The sequence below is a fragment of the Corticium candelabrum genome, chromosome 7 (assembly GCF_963422355.1).
Source record: "Corticium candelabrum chromosome 7, ooCorCand1.1, whole genome shotgun sequence".
NCBI lineage: Eukaryota > Metazoa > Porifera > Homoscleromorpha > Homosclerophorida > Plakinidae > Corticium > Corticium candelabrum.
The window spans coordinates 1,884,085-1,903,770 of record NC_085091.1 but is presented as its reverse complement, the minus strand read 5'-3'; the positions used below and the strand labels follow the sequence as shown (position 1 = coordinate 1,903,770).

General features: G+C 40.2%; 4 protein-coding genes across 9 annotated transcripts; 2 read left to right on the top strand and 2 right to left on the bottom strand.

Moving 5' to 3' along the window:
• Positions 1–256: 256 nt before the first annotated feature.
• On the bottom strand, positions 257–5,952 carry LOC134182770 (60S ribosome subunit biogenesis protein NIP7 homolog). Its single transcript, XM_062650208.1, has 5 exons — positions 5,817–5,952; positions 5,673–5,759; positions 5,473–5,611; positions 1,992–2,132; positions 257–471 (listed from the first exon to the last, which is right to left on the bottom strand). The coding sequence occupies exons 1-5, from the start codon at positions 5,870–5,872 to the stop codon at positions 352–354; spliced, it is 543 nt and encodes a 180-aa protein (XP_062506192.1). The 5' UTR covers positions 5,873–5,952; the 3' UTR covers positions 257–351.
• On the top strand, positions 5,941–10,156 carry LOC134182769 (cell division control protein 42 homolog). Of its 6 annotated transcripts, none has more exons than XR_009970418.1 (8): positions 5,941–6,059; positions 6,278–7,009; positions 8,119–8,165; positions 8,256–8,292; positions 8,364–8,473; positions 8,536–8,616; positions 8,675–8,774; positions 8,876–8,995. XR_009970418.1 is itself a non-coding variant. In XM_062650204.1 (5 exons), the coding sequence occupies exons 1-5, from the start codon at positions 6,229–6,231 to the stop codon at positions 8,626–8,628; spliced, it is 1,068 nt and encodes a 355-aa protein (XP_062506188.1). In that variant the 5' UTR covers positions 6,088–6,228; the 3' UTR covers positions 8,629–8,732. The 6 variants fall into 6 exon arrangements, 3 of the variants coding, with proteins under 3 accessions (XP_062506188.1, XP_062506190.1, XP_062506189.1); XR_009970419.1 differs by having other exon boundaries at positions 5,973–6,036; XR_009970417.1 differs by lacking the exon at positions 5,941–6,059 and having other exon boundaries at positions 6,088–7,009.
• Positions 10,157–10,410: 254 nt separating this feature from the next.
• On the top strand, positions 10,411–14,430 carry LOC134182142 (inactive C-alpha-formylglycine-generating enzyme 2-like). The gene is made up of 6 exons (XM_062649495.1): positions 10,411–10,822; positions 12,643–12,687; positions 12,756–12,906; positions 13,338–13,478; positions 13,542–13,701; positions 14,310–14,430. The coding sequence occupies exons 1-6, from the start codon at positions 10,484–10,486 to the stop codon at positions 14,395–14,397; spliced, it is 924 nt and encodes a 307-aa protein (XP_062505479.1). The 5' UTR covers positions 10,411–10,483; the 3' UTR covers positions 14,398–14,430.
• A 61-nt stretch (positions 14,431–14,491) lies between these two features.
• Positions 14,492–19,623, bottom strand: LOC134182416 (protein phosphatase 1 regulatory subunit 7-like). The gene is made up of 7 exons (XM_062649818.1): positions 19,533–19,623; positions 18,685–18,791; positions 18,485–18,615; positions 17,220–17,382; positions 17,090–17,164; positions 16,800–17,033; positions 14,492–14,685 (listed from the first exon to the last, which is right to left on the bottom strand). Exons 1-7 carry the CDS (start codon positions 19,621–19,623, stop codon positions 14,512–14,514), a joined length of 975 nt encoding a protein of 324 aa, XP_062505802.1. The 3' UTR covers positions 14,492–14,511.
• Positions 19,624–19,686: the final 63 nt, after the last annotated feature.

Below are 19,686 nucleotides of genomic sequence, written 5' to 3'. Positions count from 1 at the left end.
GATCATGTCATTGTGTAATGCCACATATCTAGACACCATTGCAATTATTGTAATGATGTCTATGATATGTGGCATTACACAATGACATCCAATAAAGGCAGCACCTCACTGATAGTGTCTACTCTTTATGAGCGTAATGGTTTAAATTAATTTATCAACATAATATAAATTAATCAGAAAATAATTGTAGTATGTAGTATGCATGTTTGACACATGAAGATATCACGTACACATACACTACACAATAAAGTGCCAGTCAACACCGCAATGCATCTTAATTTATTTCAATTTACTTCACTCGTACGTTTACTAAAGGCAACAGAATAGTAACACGATGCCTAACCAACTGTTTCAAGTCAGTTCGTTTTCTGATCTCAAGTACTCACCGATGTCGGCCTGATGGAAACAAACTATAGCCAATGGATCGGCATGTCGGCATTGCTGTGTGGTTTTAGCAGCCACTCCAAATCCCTAAAGCATAATACCAATACTAAAGCAACAGTGCTATAGCAACAGACAAGTAAGTAACGTTCACACAAATAACGAAGTGACAAATGACAGACAGATGGGCATAATCAGCAGTTAGCACCAAAATGTATTAGTTTACAAAATGTATATACAAATATTGACAAACAAATATACAAAAAGTCAAACTTCTAGAAGAAACACTGCACTCTGCTCTCGTATTTAGGTATGATTTTTGGAAAGAGTGAGCTCTCCAAACAATCACCAAATATTTTGATTTTAGATATACCATAATGATATATTTCACTTCATAGCAATCGGTACAGCCTCTCACACATGAGAGAATATACATACAATACACAGTCAAAAACACATACACATACACATCTCAAACACAGACAGCTAAGTACATAACAGATAACATATATGACTGGTAATATACCGAAACCTGCTGTGTCAATACATGAGTTCGCATACTACTGGAGGAAGCAAATTTATATTATTATAGAAATGCAGTAGCAAAGTTGTATACAAAATACTCAGAGCTATGAATAATATTAGTACTATTAGTCTACCAAGACTTAAGGCTAGGCTGGATTATTTCCAAAATCTTTCTAATTTCACAGATGTGTTCATCACGGATGTCCAAAAATTTTGAATGACCTCGTCACTCTTAGCTCAAGTTGTAGAGCAATGTTCTAATGTTACCAGTGTGGAAAATACTTAATAGGAAATTATTTTGGCTCGAACAGACTGAGCCTAGGCAGGACATTCTTGTATGGTGTTACATGTATAACTAAGTGCCTCCCCTACTACCGCCATTTTACAGGTAATTTTACAACCAACCAACTTCCAAAAGAGAAATGGTGTAAAAATCAGCTGAGATTTTCTCTGGATAAAGCATGCTAGGAGGCACCTAAGTTATGGAATTAACAGTTACACCATTGGAAAGGCAATCACGTGCTACGACACAAGGTTTACACTATCATATATGCATACGGGTGGATACTTCGTCCAAACACGTCCCAACAGTTGAACACTGGTGCAGTATTTGGTTGGACAAACAACACATTTGGTGGGACATTGTCCTATGTCCTACTGTTATTTTCCACACTGGAACTTACCTTCCCAAATGACTAATTACTTGAAATATGCTCCCCGCTATTGAGCTGCAAAGCATTGGAACAATTTATCCCCAATCGTGACTGGAACAAGTTCAGAAAGAATTAAAGTATTTATACAAGAAACTATTAACAGTTTGAAGTATTATGTACTAAGAGGTAATGTTCTTGTTGTGTTTTGTTGTTTGCATTATGTTAGCAGGGTGCTATGGTATACTGAATAGTTTTCCTGAGTAAATATATCATCACATCACATTTCACATCACATCACATTTCACATCTCTGCCACTACTGATGCACTGCCACTATGCCTTTTAGCGACGCCAAGCATAAAACCGTAATATCAACAGACAAATTGACAAGACGTAACATAGTATGTTGTCAACAATAGAAAGTAAAATTTACCAATGGTGTGTCGTTCATTGAACACACAATGACTCCTTGATACTGAGGCGTGTTTTCAGTGATCCTCCCAAGTCCAGACTTCACCAAGTGATGCCCATAAAGAAAGGACTGCTCCGAGCTAGGCTTTACCCACACCTTGTACTGAGAGCATAAAAGAGTCAACAGCTAGTCACTTCAAATAGTATAAATATATACTAGATAATGATATTGTACATGTATATACCATCATGTGAATGACCATCCCAATAGCATGTAGCATGTACTATCTGTCTGTCTGTCTTCATTTATTTCCATACATTTTAAGCACAATTACAACACTAAATATACATTAATCCTTGTATCTGTCTCAAACTTTAAAAGGCTAAAACCACCTATGCCATTTACATCAAACGTAAAGAGTCTTAATTAACTACCATAAACTACAACTAAACTGTATGTAATTAACTAACTAATTTTAGTGCACACTACATTGTACATCAAATCTTCACCCATAACCCCATCTCCCCGACCTCCTGTTATCCTCTTCAATTCCTAGTATCACTCCAGCATTAGCTTTCTGCACAATTACAGCTATACGTTTTCTCCAGTAGCAGACAAACTCAGAATGGTTTTTCTTCCCTTCACAGTCACTTGCTCTGGATGCAAGAGTATTCAAATATCTTTCTGCTTCTTGCCCCCATCTCCCAAAATGTTCAAAGACTAACGGGATGAATGTTGGGCTAGTAGTACCTCCACCGGACAAGGCTAGCTTAGCATATTTCTTCCTCTCTCACTCCTCCCTTGCTGAAGCCGCGAATCCATCTTCTTCTGCTGATTTTGATAAGACTTCAGAGCTCCACGGATGAGCAAAGGCAACATCTAAGTCAATGTTCAATCCCTCATCAGTGTCAAACACCACAATATCGGGTCTCCAATCATTGTTTGTATATCTGTCTCTTGTTTCTTTCCTGTGGTGCAGACCTACTTCACGCAAGCATTCAGAACATCCACTCACAACAGAATCATGCTGCCATATAGGGCCTCCTCCATGTTTACAACTAAGAAGATGGTATCCGTCTTTGTAAAGAACTTTCCCACATTCACAGTGTGACAGCCAACCTACAAATGGCATTGGGCAACCCATCCTCAATAGAGCCGCTAAGCAAAACTCGCTGGGGGTTAAGCGCAAGCTTTTCTGAGGAGGGAACCGCTTCAAGCCATAAGCCATTACCTTTTCCTTAAATTGACCTTAAATGAGCCTTGTCCTTGGCATCACCAGCTGTCTCTAGACACATCTCGACTTTGCTTGAAAAAACTTGGGCAAAGCAACAGTGCTGAAGTTTTGTGTTGTTGACAAGTAGATCACAAAATTCTCTCACTTAAGAAACGTCACCATGACCAAGAGAATCGTTATATTCCAATATGGCATTGTCCAATGACACTTGAATATTGTTCATGTTATTTACCAAGAACTCAGGTGACTCCCAAAGAGTTGGAAACCTCTTAGGTAAGGTAACTGCAGAAGAGCCCAACTTGCTAGATATGCCACAGAGGCAACATCTTTACAGACATCAAACCAAAACTTCCATATTTCACAGGCATGGTACATTGACTCAATTGTGATTCAGTGATGGCTTGGAGTGATAGAATAGCCTTGAAGGTGTCATGAGTTTGGTCTTCATGTATAGATGCTGATGGTTGCAATGGAGGAGGCACAGATCTAGCTAAATGGTTCATTCTTGAGACATGGCAGTGACACAAGAGTAACATTGAGCATTGAGCATCACCTAACTAGCATATCTTGTCACAAAGAAGTTGACCTGACTCAACTGTCTGTCTGTCTATCCTAGTCTTGCGTAGCCAGACCACCTCTGCCTACATCCTTCTGGCGAAAGAGGGTCTGGGGATATGCCTATACAATTCTTGTCCTGCGCTCCCCATAAATCATGGAGGATAAAGAGCTCTTTATAGATAGCAGGAGGTCTAAGTAGGTGTCACGCAATCGCATTCCGCTCATTTCGCTTGTGTTGATTATGGTCATGCCTGTAAACATACACTAATTAGGTATTCTTTCTTCAACCTGTAGACCTTGAACTACTGTCTTGTTTTGCAGGAGGGACGAACGTTTTGTGGTCAAATTGTCCGTGAGGCTGTGCTACTTCACCGATAGACGTCTGATTTCTATATCTATTGTCGTGATCTTGTGTGTCTGATGTAATTATATATATATATATATAAGCGTGAGACATGCTTTTGTTTAGGCATAACCCTCTTTGCCGTCCGCTAGTCTTATTCAGTTGCTGCTCGTTTTAGCGTGTTGTTTGAATGCAGAGTGCTGCTATAGCGCCTTGTGTTCTTACATGTATTTGTCTGACGTGTCAAGGGACTAAAAACGCCTCTCGATCTAGCGGCATGATCATCGCAACTATGGGAATTCACGCTTTTTCTGTCTCGTTATTGTGCTACCATGTTCAATGCTCTATTCAAAGTCCACAAGATTGACGAACGAATGAAAATCGTCTCTTTGATTAGTAGGACATCCGTTCACAGGCATACATCTTTGTTAATTAATTACAATTGTAACTTACCAGTAATTGGCACATGCAAAACAAGCAAAATGCGATTGACAACACCTACTCAGACCTCCTGTTATCTATAGAGCTCTTTATCCCCACAATTTTTTGGGGAACACAGAACAAGAATGGATTAGGCATATCCCCAGACTATCTTTTGCCGAAAGGATGTAGGTGGAGATGGTCTGGCTACGCGAGACTATGTCTATCCATCTGTCTGCCTGCCTGTCTGCTTTGATTCCATTGTGACGTAGCGTCACAACCTAAAAATCATATTTATAATTAGACAGTTTTATGGTGCAAAATCAGTTCATTCTATCGCAACTGTGTGTATACACATTTCTGTCTGTATGCTGCATAAAGCAGCTTTACTCGCACTGCTTGACACAGATTTAGAACAGATACTTGCTATGCCATTGTGACCTAGCGTTACCAACAGACAGACGGACGGACAGACAGACAGACAGACAGACAGACAGACAGACAGACAGACAGACAGACAAGAGCAAGTTAGAGAGACTGTTCCTACACATTTGTATGGATACCATATACATGTTTGGGATACTCTTAATTAAAATTTTATATAAATATGATTATAATAATAATTATTTTTATTCAAACTTCTATTTCTATTTCTATTTATATAAAAATATAAAATATGTGACATATACAGAGACCATCAAAGTCATATATTTATGACTCTGCTCACCATGGCTCTGCTCACCAAGTTTGAAAAGACTGTCTCTAGACATTTATACAGAAACCATATACATGTTAGGGATCATATTAATTAATAAAATACAATTATGTATATAACATTTATTTTTTTATTAATTTTATCTTCTTCATTTTTTCTAAATTAATTAATTAATTGCTAAATATTTAAATTTCTTAGCTAGATTGATCTCCACTCAACGCAGCCAACTCACCTTAGCATATGGCGCCAAATAATCCAGTGCAGTTATGTGCAGACGAAACTTTCCCGACTTACTGAATTTCCCGAAACAAGTTCCCAGACTGATGAGATGCTTCCTGGCCACGTTGCTGGCCAACTTGACGGTCTTCTCTCTGACAAACATAATTGACTGCTCAGTGAACTACATCATACACACATTGTAAAGAACATTACTTGACGTAGTAAACCCTGTCTCTGTGTAGTCTGAAAACATAATTTCCATCCGGTCTGTCGATGAGTAAGCGAATATTTTCTCCAATGCTGTCATAAGCAGATTAAACGAACAGGAGTTTACTAAAATAAGAGTCAGTTTCTTACTATTTCGACAGCTTCTCAAACAGCAATTTTATTTCGCCTTCAGTAAGCGGACGCATTGTTATACGGGGCTTTAATATACGGGGTTTTTAAGTATGAAATCGTATCGAACGGTGGTACACCAGGTTGTATTGGATTTTTATTGTTATCGTGTGTTTTAGTGACTTTCTTCTGTAATTAGGCCCGCATCAAGACAAACAAAACAAAATTGAAATTATTTTGGGTTTGCCAGAATCAGATCTAGAAGTAAAGTTACTTTTAAATGACAGCAAATTAAGTGCATAGTAATGTTCAAAGCACCATACCAGTGACTACTCGATTAGCCTACAGTTATTGACACGCCATAATTATTTGATTAACACTTATACGGGATCTTTCGTTTCCTCGCAACCGTTGTTGTAGCTACCCTGATGAGATGGATGTTGGATTACATTGCGAGTCACCTTTTTGTTTATCTTTGACAGGCACAAAAATACCACTCTCGCTTTCTCGTCGCACCCAAGAGAATGAAAGAGGATACACTATGATGAGAATTCTGGAAGAAAAACGACGAAAATCGCTGCTAAGAGCAAAACGCCGCATAAAAAGTCATTCAAATCTTAGAGACGAGACACGTGTTGATGTTGACACTGCTGTTGCTATGAAGCAGTATACATCTAGCCTAGATACGTTGTGTGAGCGAGAAACACAACCATCACTGGCAATCTCCTCACTGACTGACATAGCAAGTTACTCATCACACCACAGGATGGATCAGACTCGACGTCATACTCTGTACAGTCGCTCTGTTGAGGATCTGAAAGACTCATATCAACGTGTATATACGAATAACTCTACGGCACCATCAGTAGGACAGAAGAGGAAGAAGTCTCGAAGGAAAACGAGTGCTAAAGATTTACTAACAAGCAATTCTCTTGTTTTACCTGTCAACAGAGAGAGGAAACCTCGTCTACCAATCGATATGCTTATTTTGAAACAATGTCCTGTTAATCGAAATCCCAACCATTTACCTTTGATCTCATCTCACGGACTGATTGTTCAAAGTGTCGTTCCTTTACTGTCTATCAAGGAAGAGAGGAGTCCCGAACAGAACTGTAAACTAAGAGGAAAAGCCAAAGTGTTTCTATCAGAAAGACAATCGCAGATGCTGAAGTATGAGGGCATTCCGGCTGCGCCTCCCTGCACTCCTACAAGAGGTATATGGGTATAATGAATGTGGTGCTTTTGATAGTACTATGGGTTACTATATGCATAGCCTTGTTTTAGCTTAAGGTTTTGCAGCAACTTTGATAGCGTTATATTTTGTCAAGTTGTGGTACATGTGACTCACTTGTGTAATTACCACATTTTGGCAATATGTACATGTATTGATATTTATTATACTTTGTGACTTTCACAACGCTCATAGCTGTGGAAGCGATGGTGTAGCTAGACACAGTTTTGATTGCTAGTTGTAGATCAGGTGTATGTTATGCAAATTTATTAATTACAAATTTGGTTCTCTAGTTGATATGCAATTTGACTTGAACCTAGTTATTATTGCAGTTTTTATGTATTTTGGTGCTGAAATTTGTGTGTGTGTCTGTGTTTGTATTTGTGTTTGTTTGTGTTTTGTGTTTGTTTATTTGTTTGTGTTTTGTGTTTGTTTATTTGTTTGTGTGTTTGTGTGTGTGTTTGTTTTGTTTGTCTGTGTGTGCATGTGTGTGTGTGTGCACGTGCGTGTGTGGTGCGATAGCTCAGTTGGTTCGAGAGTCATCTTACGGAGTGTTTACATCTGGGACTTTGAAGGGTCACAAGTTCAAGTCACAGTGATGACGAGCTATGGCATAATTTTCTTAAACAAGAAACTAACATATGTTTGCTTCTCTCGACTCATTAGTATAACTGAGTACTTGGTCATTGACTGGAGTCCTAAGCGGCCATCAACTGTGACGTGACATCAGCCACTAGGGTCCTGGTGAGACTTCGGGTGCTCACACCACAGTTGACTTCACAAGTTGGTGCTCCTGCGAATGCCTGGGTCGGCTCCAGGAGTTTGCTAGCGCAGGCCCAGAGTTTCCTGAGTAGCACACAGGGCCCAGCTTAATTAACAGCTGGGGGTGTGACCTTTGAGAGCTCCTGACTTTTAGGATTTAGGGTTTAGGTGTGTGCGTGTGTGTGTGTGTGTGTGTGTGTGTGTGTGTGTGTGTGTGTGTGTTTGTGTGTGTGTGTGTGTGTGTGTGTGTGTGTGTGTGTGTGTTTGTGTGTGTGTGTGTGCACGCAACTGAGCCAACAGTTAATTAACAAACAGTCACTTTCATTTCAGAGCACCTCGAGAGACACGACTACATTGCTTCCATGTCAGACGTTCGAGTGAGTCCAAAATTATCTAATGCACATAAACATATCCTAAACCCATTCACCTTGAACTTTCTTGATTACCTTTATGTATGATACGAACAGAGTCAAAGACTCGTGAAAACTCGTCTGGCTGCTTTTGGTACAAACTGTATCATCAACTTTAATTGGTGGTATGCACTGTATCAATTGAGTTAACTTTATATCAATTAGGAGAGAAACTGGAACAGCAGAAGACTAAAGCTGACGAAGAAGCTCGAATTCTTGCAAAGAAAATTCATTTGCAATCAATTGCTGCTCTCAAGTCACAACAGAGAGCCGAAGTATTCGATCATTTCGTTTAGTATGCGATTTTTGAGGTGTGTGACTATGATTTTTGTGGCAGATTTATGCTCTGAACAAATTGATGACCGACCTCGAACACGAAAACTTTCTCCGCTTTTGCCAAGAAAAACGCGACGATTCAGTAAACAAATAAATAAGGACACTCCCGGATACTAATGACGATGCGTATCTAAATATAGCAAGGTGTGTCAGCGCACGCGCATTGCGACTAATACAAATACACGAGTGTCCCGTCTCGCCGGTTCGAAAACCGTCATTCATAGCTCGGCATCTGTGGCGGTGAGTTCATTACTAAATCAGCATTGGCGCAAGCCGCTTGTGCTCTCTTCTCGTCTAACTCGCTTGTCAAGTTGTAAACGGCGACTGTTTTCGGTGTCCAGGCGTTCGCGTGAGACATGCAGACCATCAAGTGCGTCGTAGTCGGCGATGGAGCCGTCGGGAAGACGTGCCTACTCATTTCTTACACGACGAACAAGTTTCCGAGCGAGTACGTCCCGACGGTAAGTCTCTGACGACCATTCCGAGCGTCATTTTCGTGAGTTCGTGAAACCGACGAGGCGACGTCCGTTTTGTTGACGTCGTCAAGTTGTTTAGGATTGAAAAGCGCGCAAAAGTGGGGTTTATCTCGTTCACGCGTGCGCGTGTCGTCTCGATTGCGTGCGCGTTTTTGCGTGGGCCCCGTTTGGGGGTTATCATCTAGGGGGCGTGGTCGGATTGTGATTGTCTGGTTTGGTGCAGGTTTTCGACAACTATGCGGTTACGGTCATGATCGGTGGCGAGCCGTACACGCTGGGACTATTCGACACCGCAGGTAGGTTCGTTGTGGTCGCATGCAGCTGTTTACTAGCGTGTGATCTTTCAAGTTGTAAGTTGCAACCGCGTCTTTGCATATCCTGTAACGTCACGAGTTCCAAGGAGAGCATTCCAGTGTAAATACAGTTGACGCATGATGATCATTCTAGGTCAAGAAGACTATGATCGTCTCCGACCTCTCTCCTACCCGCAGACGGACGTCTTTCTCGTGTGCTTCTCTGTCGTCTCACCGGCGTCGTTTGAGAACGTGAAAGAGAAAGTGAGTGTTGCCTGCCTGCACAGTTGGTACATCTCTCGCTTTCTGTGTGGTAATGTTGCCCGCTCGTTTTCCTAGTGGGTTCCCGAGATTACTCATCACTGTCCGAAGACGCCGTTCCTTCTAGTTGGCACGCAGATCGACTTGAGAGATGATCCGGGAACGATCGAGAAGCTGGCGAAGAACAAGCAGAAACCGATTCAACCGGATAACTCCGAGAAGCTAGGACGCGAACTGAGGGCTGTTAAGTATGTGGAGTGCTCGGCTTTGACGCAAAAGGGACTAAAGAATGTGTTTGATGAGGCAATTCTTGCTGCTCTGGAGCCTCCGGAGCCTGTAAGGAAGAAGAAATGTGTTCTGCTGTGAAAATTGTGGACGATAATTGTGCTGTGTTGATCTTGGGGCTGTTCTGTAGCCATCACTTCATTTTTGTAGTTTATGAATTATAATAGATGTTTTTCTGTGTGTAAGTTATGTATGGGGAGTGTGGTTATATGTGTATTGCATCCTTTGCTTGTGTATGATGTTGCTAAGTTAGACCAAGATGAACACTATAATGTCAAGAATATTGATCATGAAGTTTGTATTTGGATATCTCTGCGTGTGATGGGTTATGGATAGAGTGAGGGTCCCACAAATAAAGCAATGTAATGAAGTATGCAGATGTAGTTTTTTAATTAAACTTAGTGCACTAAGCAGCTTGTCTCTCTCTCTCTCTCTCTCTCTCTCTCTCTCTCTCTCTCTCTCTCTCACACACACACACACACACACACACCCACACACACACACACACACCAACACACCACGCACACACACACACACAACACACACGTCATTTTTAATTAATTAATTAACATTTTACCTAAAATCGAATTTGTTCAATACATATCAAAAATTTAATATTAACAACTTCCTCACCATGCAGGGTGTAGTTGTCCTACTGCGGGTGTTCCTCCTTCTCACCATCGTGACCGCCAAGGACGACACTCCGAGCATATACGATGAGATGGTGGAAATACCAGGCGCTGCATTCTCAATGGGATCCGACGACTCGAAGGGCAGAGACGGCGAGAGTCCGTCAAAACTCGTGCGCGTCAAATCGTTCACCATCGACAAGTATCCCGTCACTAGCGGGCAGTTTAGAAAGTTTGTGAGAGATACCAAGTATAAGACGGACGCGGAGAAATTTGGTTGGAGTTTTGTGTTTGCTTCTCATTTGGATACCAAGATACGCGAAGGAATTACTCAGTCGGTTCCGGTGAGTATAGTTAATTAACTTAATCAATTAATTAAATTATTATATTTGTGGTTTTAAAATATAAATTAATATTAATGGATTGAAAATTTTTGATATTAAATACTTATTAGTGTTTAAGTTATTTTTTGTAGTTTTCAAAAGTGAAATTGCCTGAAAATGTTTAATATCAAACTCTTGTTAGCGTTTAGTAAATTAGTTGTATGGTTTTTCAATGTGAATTAATATTAAGTATTTTGAAGGATTTTTGATATCAACTCTGTTACTGTTTAAGAAATTATTTATTTTTGCAGGTTTCAAATTTGAATGAATACTGAATTGACTGTAAATTTTTAATATTAATTAAACAATTGTTGGTGTTAAATAAATTATTTATTTTGAAATTAATTACTGACTAAAAATTTTGATATCAAACGTTTGTTAGTTTTCAATAAATTTCTAGTGAATTACTATTTAGTTGCTTGAAACATGTTTAATATCAAATACTTGTTAGTTAACTTAATATCAACATGTAGTGTTGCTTGTTTATTATAAATAGTGTAAAAATATACAAAAGGGCTACACACTACTTGAACAGATACATACATTCACTATGTTTATATTGCTTGTTTGTCTGAGCTTTGTTTCCTTGTTAGTATTTTATACCATAGAGTCTGTCTGTTTGTCTGTCTGTTTGTCTATCTGTCTGCATATATGCAGACCACTCAACTTTTCTTCACATGAAATCATGAGACTGTCTTTCAAAAATGACCACGCCCTTAAAACGTGTTTTTAAAGTGGGCGTGGCTTATCCTTATGTATCACTTACTAGCAGATTTTAGTGCAAAACAGCCAGAAACAGCTTACGTGTTGGCCTCACTTTACGTTTCTGTGTGCCAAGGCTTCACCTCAAACTTCCAAACGTTGCTTTTAGTGCAGGTAGACACCCCGGGCCTAGATACCTCAGATACAAGCAAGCAGAGCCATATGTAAAGTCTAGTTCAAAGAGTCTGGTAAGTTTGGAAAGACTAACAGGCCTGACTGTCAGAGTGTCTCATCATAGGCTTGTCGGGAGAAAAGACTGGCAATCGTGAGAATTGGGCAGCACAAATTGTGAGACATTCCCGTAAATCGTGAGTCTCGTGACAAAATCATGAGAGTTGAGAGGTATGTATGTAGTGCTGACTTGTAAAGCATGTATCAGTAATCAATTTGTCTGTTTGTGTATGACTCCCTATCCGTCAGTCTTCAGTTATCCTTGTCTGCCTCTGTTTTGTCTTTGCAATGGAAGTCCGATCCGTTATCTGGGTTCCTTCGGTTGACGTTGCCCAGCATTAGTGAATCACTGCAAAGACGCGATGTTACATACAGCATTTCATGAAACCAAACCTTGGCTGTCTGAAAGCTTGGTAGCTCAGCAGAGATACAAACTAAAAATGCTGGAAAATGTGTACAAATACAGCGACGCCTTGATGACCTATTTCATATGCTAAAAGCTGTGTACAGCAAAGACTTCACAAACTATTCGTACGTACAGTTCTGTCAGTGATTTGCAGTGCATACCATCAGACACATCTGGAGACATTGTGTAGTCATACTTGGTCTTAGACTCTAAGTAGATATGTACGGTAATACATTACAAACACTAGAACTATGATCTCAAGGTTAGTCTATCATCTCTACTTCCGTACGGGCGACATTTCTCCGATGTCCTTTTACTGAATCTGCTGCATTCATTTATATACACATTTTAGTCGGCCTTTCTTTTGTTATTGTTATGCTTTGCTATGTTACAGCCATCCTTGCTGATGCGTACGTGTAGCATCAACATTTTTGATTTGTAGGGTGCACCTTGGTGGCTGCCCGTCAACAGAGCATATTGGAGACAGGTGGAGTCAAATGCCTGTTTGGTGTATGGATGGTGATTCCAGCTTTTTGTTGTTGGTTAATTGTGTAGCCGGAAGGACCTGGTTCTTCCATAAAAGAGAGAATGAACTACCCGGCTCTTCATACTAGCTACAACGATGCCGTCAAGTACTGTGAGTGGGCAGGGAAACGACTTGTAACGGAATCGGAATGGGAACTGGCAGCAAGAGGAGGCCTTAAAGGTCTAACTGTTGTACTAATTTGACTGCATGGTGCACTATCTCTATGCATCATAAAATTTAGTAATATTTCTGTCTCTTTACATGAATTTTTCATGGATCCCGAGCAATATGAAGAAATCAGTTTATATGAGAGAACGGTTAAGCATGAGTTAATGGTCATCAAGGGGGCTTCATATTTACATCTTGCTTTGCTAGGCTTCTCAAGAGAGCATAGTTTGTTTGTGTGTGTGTGTGTGTGTGTGTGTGTGTGTGTGTGTGTGTGTGTGTGTGTGTGTGTGTGTGTCTGTCTGTCTGTCTGTCTGCCTGTGTGTCGTGTCTGTCTGTCTGTGTGTCTGTATGTCTGTCAGTCTGCTTGTCTGTCTGTGCGTCGTGTGTGTGTGTGTGTGTGTGCACGTGTGTGTGTGAGTGTGTGTAGCGTGCATGTGTTTTAGGTAAAGAATACCCTTGGGGATCCAAGTTTGAACGATCTCGAATGAACATTTGGCAAGGGAAGTTCCCAGATGAAAACACAAAAGACGATGGCTACTCAGGAGCATCACCCGTCGATGCTTACAAGCCACAAAACAAATATGGTATCTCTCATTCAGTAAGCAATAGATGGGAATTTGGAATGTTGTGAGCTGCTGTTTTTTAAGGTTTACATGACATGGTGGGCAACGTATGGGAGTGGGTTTCATCCGAGTTTCAAGAGCCGAATGATCAGCCTTCGGCTGAAAAGAAATACGTACTACGAGGAGGATCATACCTTGACTCACAAGATGGATCATTCAATCACCTAGCAAGAGTCACTACAAGGCAAGAACAATATCATTGAGAGTTTAGTATATCTCTTTCTGCCAGCTGCCTGCCACCAATGTGTGTGTGTGTGTGTGTGTGTGTGTGTGTGTGTGTGTGTGTGTGTGTGTGTGTGTGTGTGTGTGTGTGTGTGTGTGTGTGTGTGTGTGTGTGACAGTGTGTGCATGCATGCGTGTGTGCATGTGTGTGTGCGTGCATGTGTGCGTGTGTGTGTGTGTGTGTGTGTGTGTGTGTGTTTGTGTGACAGTGTGTCTGTGTGTGTGTGTGTGTGACAGTGTGTCTGTGTGTGTGAGTGCATGCATGCGTGTGTGTGTGTGTGTGTGCGTGCATGCGTGCGAGTGTGTGTGTGTGTGTGTGTGTGTGTGTGTGTGTGTGTGTGTGTGTGTGTGTGTGTGTGACAGTGTGTCTGTGTGTGACAGTGTGTCTGTGAGTGCATGCATGCATGTGTGTGTGTGAGTGCATGCATGCATGTGTGTGTGTGTGTGCGTGCATGCGTGCGAGTGTGTGTGTGTGTGCATGCGTGCGAGTGTGTGTGTGTGTGTGTGTGTGTGTGTGTGTGTGTGCACTCTGCACCTCGTGTATTACTTATCCATATCTCTGCACATTAGAATGGGCAACACCCCCGACTCTGGATCTGATAACATGTCATTCCGCTGCGCAAAATCGTTACAAAGCAGGAACAAAAGTGACTTATAGCAGCTGCAAACAAACAATTAGTCCATCAGCAATTCAAAACAGCTTAGTACTTCGATGGTAAACGCATATATTTTGATCCAATTTGACCTATACAGTCTTCAAAATTTTGACTACTTACACGCATCTTGTGGCATCGATTTGGGTTAATGATGGCAAGGCCAGCTTGACTTTCCTTCGGTATGCCGTTTCCTTGGATATCGGGTTGCCGTGGAAATACACAGTCTGCAGTTGCTTTGCAAGTTGGAGCTGATCGACGTCTTCCCAATGCTCCAACAGATTGTCATTGAACTGCAACAAAGAGCAGACGTTAGAGTAACTGAACATCCAAATTATAATTATAATTAATTATAAATAGGATTGCTAATAATAAGTAATAATTGTAATAAATATAATAACTATAAGCAATAATTTCTCTCGTTGTTTTGGACGTTTGGACAGTATTGGCCAGACTCCTGGGCTCAACCTTCAGCTGTAGTATTTAGATGACAGTACGTTTGTCGGCTCTCGCACAGCAGTCTCTTCCCTCCTGAACAAACTATCTGTGGTTGGCCCTTCACACGGTTTACTGTTGAATATAAGCAAATGTGAGGTGTTCTGGCCTACTGGTGACACATCATTTCCTGAGTTTCCTGCCGAGATTCAGAATTCTGCTGAAGGCCTCAAATTACTAGGCACTCCTGTTTATGGATGATCTGACAAGTTTTTGGACACCATTCTAGCGAAACGTATAGACAAAGTTCACTGTCTTCAAGATCTTCTTCCAGACCTAAAGAAATCCACAGATAGAACTTCATCTGTTAAGAAGTTATTTAACCATCTACTGAGGACAGTGCCTTCAAATTGTATCGAGACACAACTTATTAGACTTGATTATAACATATGAAGCTGCTTAGAGACTATCTCTTTCTCATCTGTATCTGACGTCTCTTGGGCTCAGGACACACTACCTATTTGTCTTGGTGATCTTGGTCTCAGGTCTGCTGAACAATCATTCACAGCAGCTTTCATTGGCAGTTGCAACGGCACGAGTCTTCTTTCAACCCAACTGTTTGAGAATTGTTTGGAGAATTCCACTATGCCTTTCAATCATGACTCTATATTTCCTGGCGAACTTTTGATGCGTGATAGACTTTTACACCTGCTTTTACCCAGTGACATCAATATCATGACTTCCACAGTAAAACTAATTCAGGAGACTCTTGACAAGTCGTTCAGTGAAATAAGAAATTCTGTTGGGTTAAGAGATCAAGCTCGTCCTAATCCTCTTTCATCTCCACATGCGAGGGCATGGCTTATGGCAATTCCTAACCACAATTTAGGCCTTACCATGCCCTCACAGGAGTTCATTGTTTCACTGCAGTACCACCTTGGAATTTCCATTTTTCCATCTGCACCAAACTTTACAAGATGTCGTTGCGGATCTGTTATCAACACGTTCTGAGACCACGTGTTGGGTTATGGCGACGGTCCTCTACGTATGAGAAGGCACAATGCTCTTTGTGAACTAGTCTTTGAAGCTCTCGGTATTGATAATCCAGGTACCAAACAAGAAATTTGCTGTAGCAGTGAAGATAACTCAAGACCTGGTGACATAGTCCATCCCGATTTTGCTCACAGTAACGGAGCATACTTTGATTTAACTGTTAGAAATTCTTTCCAACATTCATATCTTCTCAACTTTGCCAACATAGCCGGAACTGCAGCAGCTGCTGGATAAATAGAGATAGTCAATAGCTGGAAACAGTTGAAGCTTCAGGCTGCTCTTTTTACCCACCGGTAGTGGAGTCTTCGGTGTTTGGACACCTTCAAGTCTGGAACTGCTCAAATCTATAGCAAGGAACACCATTCTGCACACGGGAACAAGATTCCATCATCAAGCATTCAACAGACTGCAAGAGCAACTATCTACGTGCCTCTGGCGTTACAACGCCAAATTGGCAGTGGATAGGCTTACTGTCTGCTTAGCAGATATTGACATTTTCTCTGGCTAGCTATTGAAATAACATGTATACGTATGTAATAAATATATAAATATAATATATATAATATAAATCTAATTATAGTTAATAAGTAATAATTGTAATAAATATAATATAATTAATTATAAAATAATTGTAACAAATATGATTGTTAATAAATTATTAATTAATTAATTAATTAATTATTCAAGTATACACACAGATTATTTCTTAATTAATTACTTTAATTTTAAAAATTAAATTTATATAATAATTATCATTATATTTATTATAATTATTACTTATTAATTATGATTATATTTAAAATTAATTATAAATAATAATAATAATAATGAATACATAGAATACATTAGAATACATGCATGTATATCAATCGACTGTCCTTCGTATATCATGAATTTGCGGTTTTTGTTGGCTCCTTACCCAGAATTCCTCTAGCTTGACTAGATGTCTTACGCCCGTCACTCTCTTGACTCTGTTCGATGCCAGATCAAGCGTTGTCAACCTCGTGAGGCTCTCGAGACCCTCGATGACCTCTATTCCATTGTGACTAATGTACAACTCCTCAAGACTGACCAACTGTGACAATCCTTCCAATCTGACAATTCTATTGCTTTGGATGCTCAATACTCGCAAACTAATCAAACCGTCTAGATTCTACCAAAGAGACAACTACCACAATCCAAATCCACAGCCAAAAATTCGTTAAAAACCTGCAGTCGGGTGATCTTGTTTTTGCCCAAGAATAAGCTCTCCAGGTTGACTAAACGGTCGAGGTTTTCAATCACCTAATGCCACGAATGTTCAATAACTTAATCGATTAAGGAATCTCTGGTGTCTCACTCTGATTCTGTTTGCACCCAATTCGAGCATCGTGAGGTTCGTGAGGGAATCTAGTCCCGCAATGTGAGTGATCTTGTTGCTGATTAGGAAGAGTTTTGTTAGCCTTGTCAGACTCCCAAGATTCTCGATTACGCGAATGCCATTGAATGACAGATCAAGACTCCTGCCATGAAGAAATTGCCAACAAGATTATCTATCATACCTACAGTAGCAAAGGTAGAGGAGTACACAGACACACAGACACACACAGACACAGACACAGACACACACACACACACACACACACACACACACACACACACACACACACACACACACAGATATGAAAATAATATATGACAGACAGATACACAGGCAGGCAGGCAAACAGACAAGCAGAGACCAACGAACATGTGCAGTCAGAAAGACAGACTGTTTTATTCCATAAATTCTCTACTAAAGTTTAGTGCACAACTTAGGCAGTAATAAGCACATACTAAAATCTCTGCTATAATACTGTAAAAACTAATGGACTTGTGGACAGACAAACAGACAGACAAATTGATAAACAGACAGACAGGCAAACAAACAGACAGAAAAACAAAGACAAAAACAAAAACTGAAACAGCCAAACAAACAGACAAACTGATAAACAGACAGACAAACAAACAAAGTGATAAACAGACAAAAACTGATAAACAGAGACAAACAAATAAACTGGTAAACAGACAGACAAACAAACTGATAAACAGAGAGACAAACTGATAAACACAGACAAACAAACAAACTGGTAAACAGACAGAAAAACAAACAAACTGATAAACAGACAGACAAGCAAACAAACTGATAAACAGACAGACAAACAAACAAACAAACTAATAAACAGACAGACAAACAAACAAACAAACTGATAAACAGCCAAACAAACAGACAAACAAATGATAAACAGACAGACAAGCAAACAAACTGATAAACAGACAAACAAACAAACTAATAAACAGACAGACAGACAAACAAACAAATAGATAAACAGACAAACAAACAAACTAATAAACAGACAGACAAACAAACAAACTGATAAACAGACAGACAAACAAACTAATAAACACACAGACAAACAAACAAACAAACTGATAGACAGACAGACAGACGACTGATACACAAACAGATAAACAGTAATAAGTCTCCACACCCGTGCTTGATCAGAACCTCCCATAAAGTATAACCCTGGGGGCTTACTCAAGCAAATACAGCATACAAAATGTAGGTACTACATCGCTGCTCACGTCAGATTTGTCAACGCCTCAAGATTTTCAATTCTGCTCAGCCGGTTGTCATACAGATCAAGATCAGTCAACTTGGTCAGCGTCTCCAAACACTCAATCTTTGTGACATAGTTTTGCCGCAAACAAAGACTCTGAACAAGTAAACTCGACGTCATGCAAGCATAGCATCTAAATACCATTTCCGATAACAGTCACCATACTTCAACGTTCACCAATTCCTCGAGTCCTTCTAGCTTCCTGATGCCTCGATGATTGAGATCTACATCCTGTTGTAATAATAATATTACCGTGAATAAAAGTGCATGTGCTTATACATGAAATCAGGCTTTTTCAGGAATAGCACAAGTTGATAGAGATAGAGGCCACGCGCCTCTAAGTGAACAACTGAAGTTTGTCTGATGAGTGTTGTATTGACTAGAATTACCGTATTTCTTCAAATAGTGGCCGTCTATCAATTGTATTTTTATATTTAATAGTTGTGGCATTTACAGCTAAACCTGCCGTGTTCCAAAGTGTCCAATTATGTCAATACAAATGTGATGTTCAAGTACAAATGTGTGACGGTGTGAAGTAGAGACTTAAATAGAGGCCGCCCTCGTTTAGAGTCCTCAGTTCCGTAACCTTATTAAATAGAGGCCATGGCCACTATAGTATGTTCAGACTATGAGGGCACGTTTCCACTAGCGCCTAAACCGGTTTAGCAAGTGGTTTAAGGATTGACCTGTTTCCACCTGCACTAAACCAGTTATATTCTAAACCTAAACAGATTTCTTAAACCAATTTTGTAGTAGGTTTAGCAAAGTGGGTTAGGTTTAACTATCACGTGACTTTAGTGCACTTCTTTAGATGACTTCTGACAACGTCGTTTTGATGATATTGACTATTTTGCTGGGATAGAATTGCCTTAAAAGATGTAAGGGTCATCCCTGGGCACTGCATAACATCGGATCGAGCAAAACAATATCAGGGTATGCTGCATCTTCAAAAGAGCGCTCAAAGAATACCAAGTATCTGTCTGCAGCAATAGACCTAGGACACTTGTTCCGACCTTTTGCATTGGAAGTGTTTGGCTGTTGGGGTGCTGAGAGTGTTAACATTTTGAAGGAGGCTGCCAGTCTCGCGCCAGCAGCACTGGACATGTCTTACGGTGACTTTGCAAACTATTGGCGTCGTCGATTGGCAGTCTGCCTTCAGAAAGGAAA

Excerpts from the sequence above, each read along its gene's own strand:
- LOC134182770 (XM_062650208.1), bottom strand. The coding sequence starts at position 5,872 with ATGCGTCCGCTTACTGAAGGCGAAATAAAATTGCTGTTTGAGAAGCTG. Across the intron at positions 5,760-5,816 it reads TTTGAGAAGCTGTCGAAATA|CATTGGAGAAAATATTCGCT; the intron begins GTAAGAAACTGA and ends TGCTTATGACAG. Across the intron at positions 2,133-5,472 it reads ATTTGGCGCCATATGCTAAG|TACAAGGTGTGGGTAAAGCC; the intron begins GTGAGTTGGCTG and ends TTATGCTCTCAG.
- LOC134182142 (XM_062649495.1), top strand. The coding sequence starts at position 10,484 with ATGCAGGGTGTAGTTGTCCTACTGCGGGTGTTCCTCCTTCTCACCATC. Across the intron at positions 10,823-12,642 it reads GAATTACTCAGTCGGTTCCG|GGTGCACCTTGGTGGCTGCC; the intron begins GTGAGTATAGTT and ends TTTGATTTGTAG. Across the intron at positions 12,688-12,755 it reads ACAGAGCATATTGGAGACAG|CCGGAAGGACCTGGTTCTTC; the intron begins GTGGAGTCAAAT and ends TTAATTGTGTAG.
- LOC134182769 (XM_062650204.1), top strand. The coding sequence starts at position 6,229 with ATGGATGTTGGATTACATTGCGAGTCACCTTTTTGTTTATCTTTGACA. Across the intron at positions 7,010-8,118 it reads TCCCTGCACTCCTACAAGAG|AGCACCTCGAGAGACACGAC; the intron begins GTATATGGGTAT and ends CTTTCATTTCAG. Across the intron at positions 8,474-8,535 it reads AGTCACAACAGAGAGCCGAA|ATTTATGCTCTGAACAAATT; the intron begins GTATTCGATCAT and ends TTTTTGTGGCAG.
- LOC134182416 (XM_062649818.1), bottom strand. The coding sequence starts at position 19,623 with ATGTCCAGTGCTGCTGGCGCGAGACTGGCAGCCTCCTTCAAAATGTTA. Across the intron at positions 18,616-18,684 it reads AGGAATTGGTGAACGTTGAA|AGTCTTTGTTTGCGGCAAAA; the intron begins GTATGGTGACTG and ends TTACTTGTTCAG. Across the intron at positions 17,034-17,089 it reads ACAAGATCACCCGACTGCAG|AATCTAGACGGTTTGATTAG; the intron begins GTTTTTAACGAA and ends TCTCTTTGGTAG.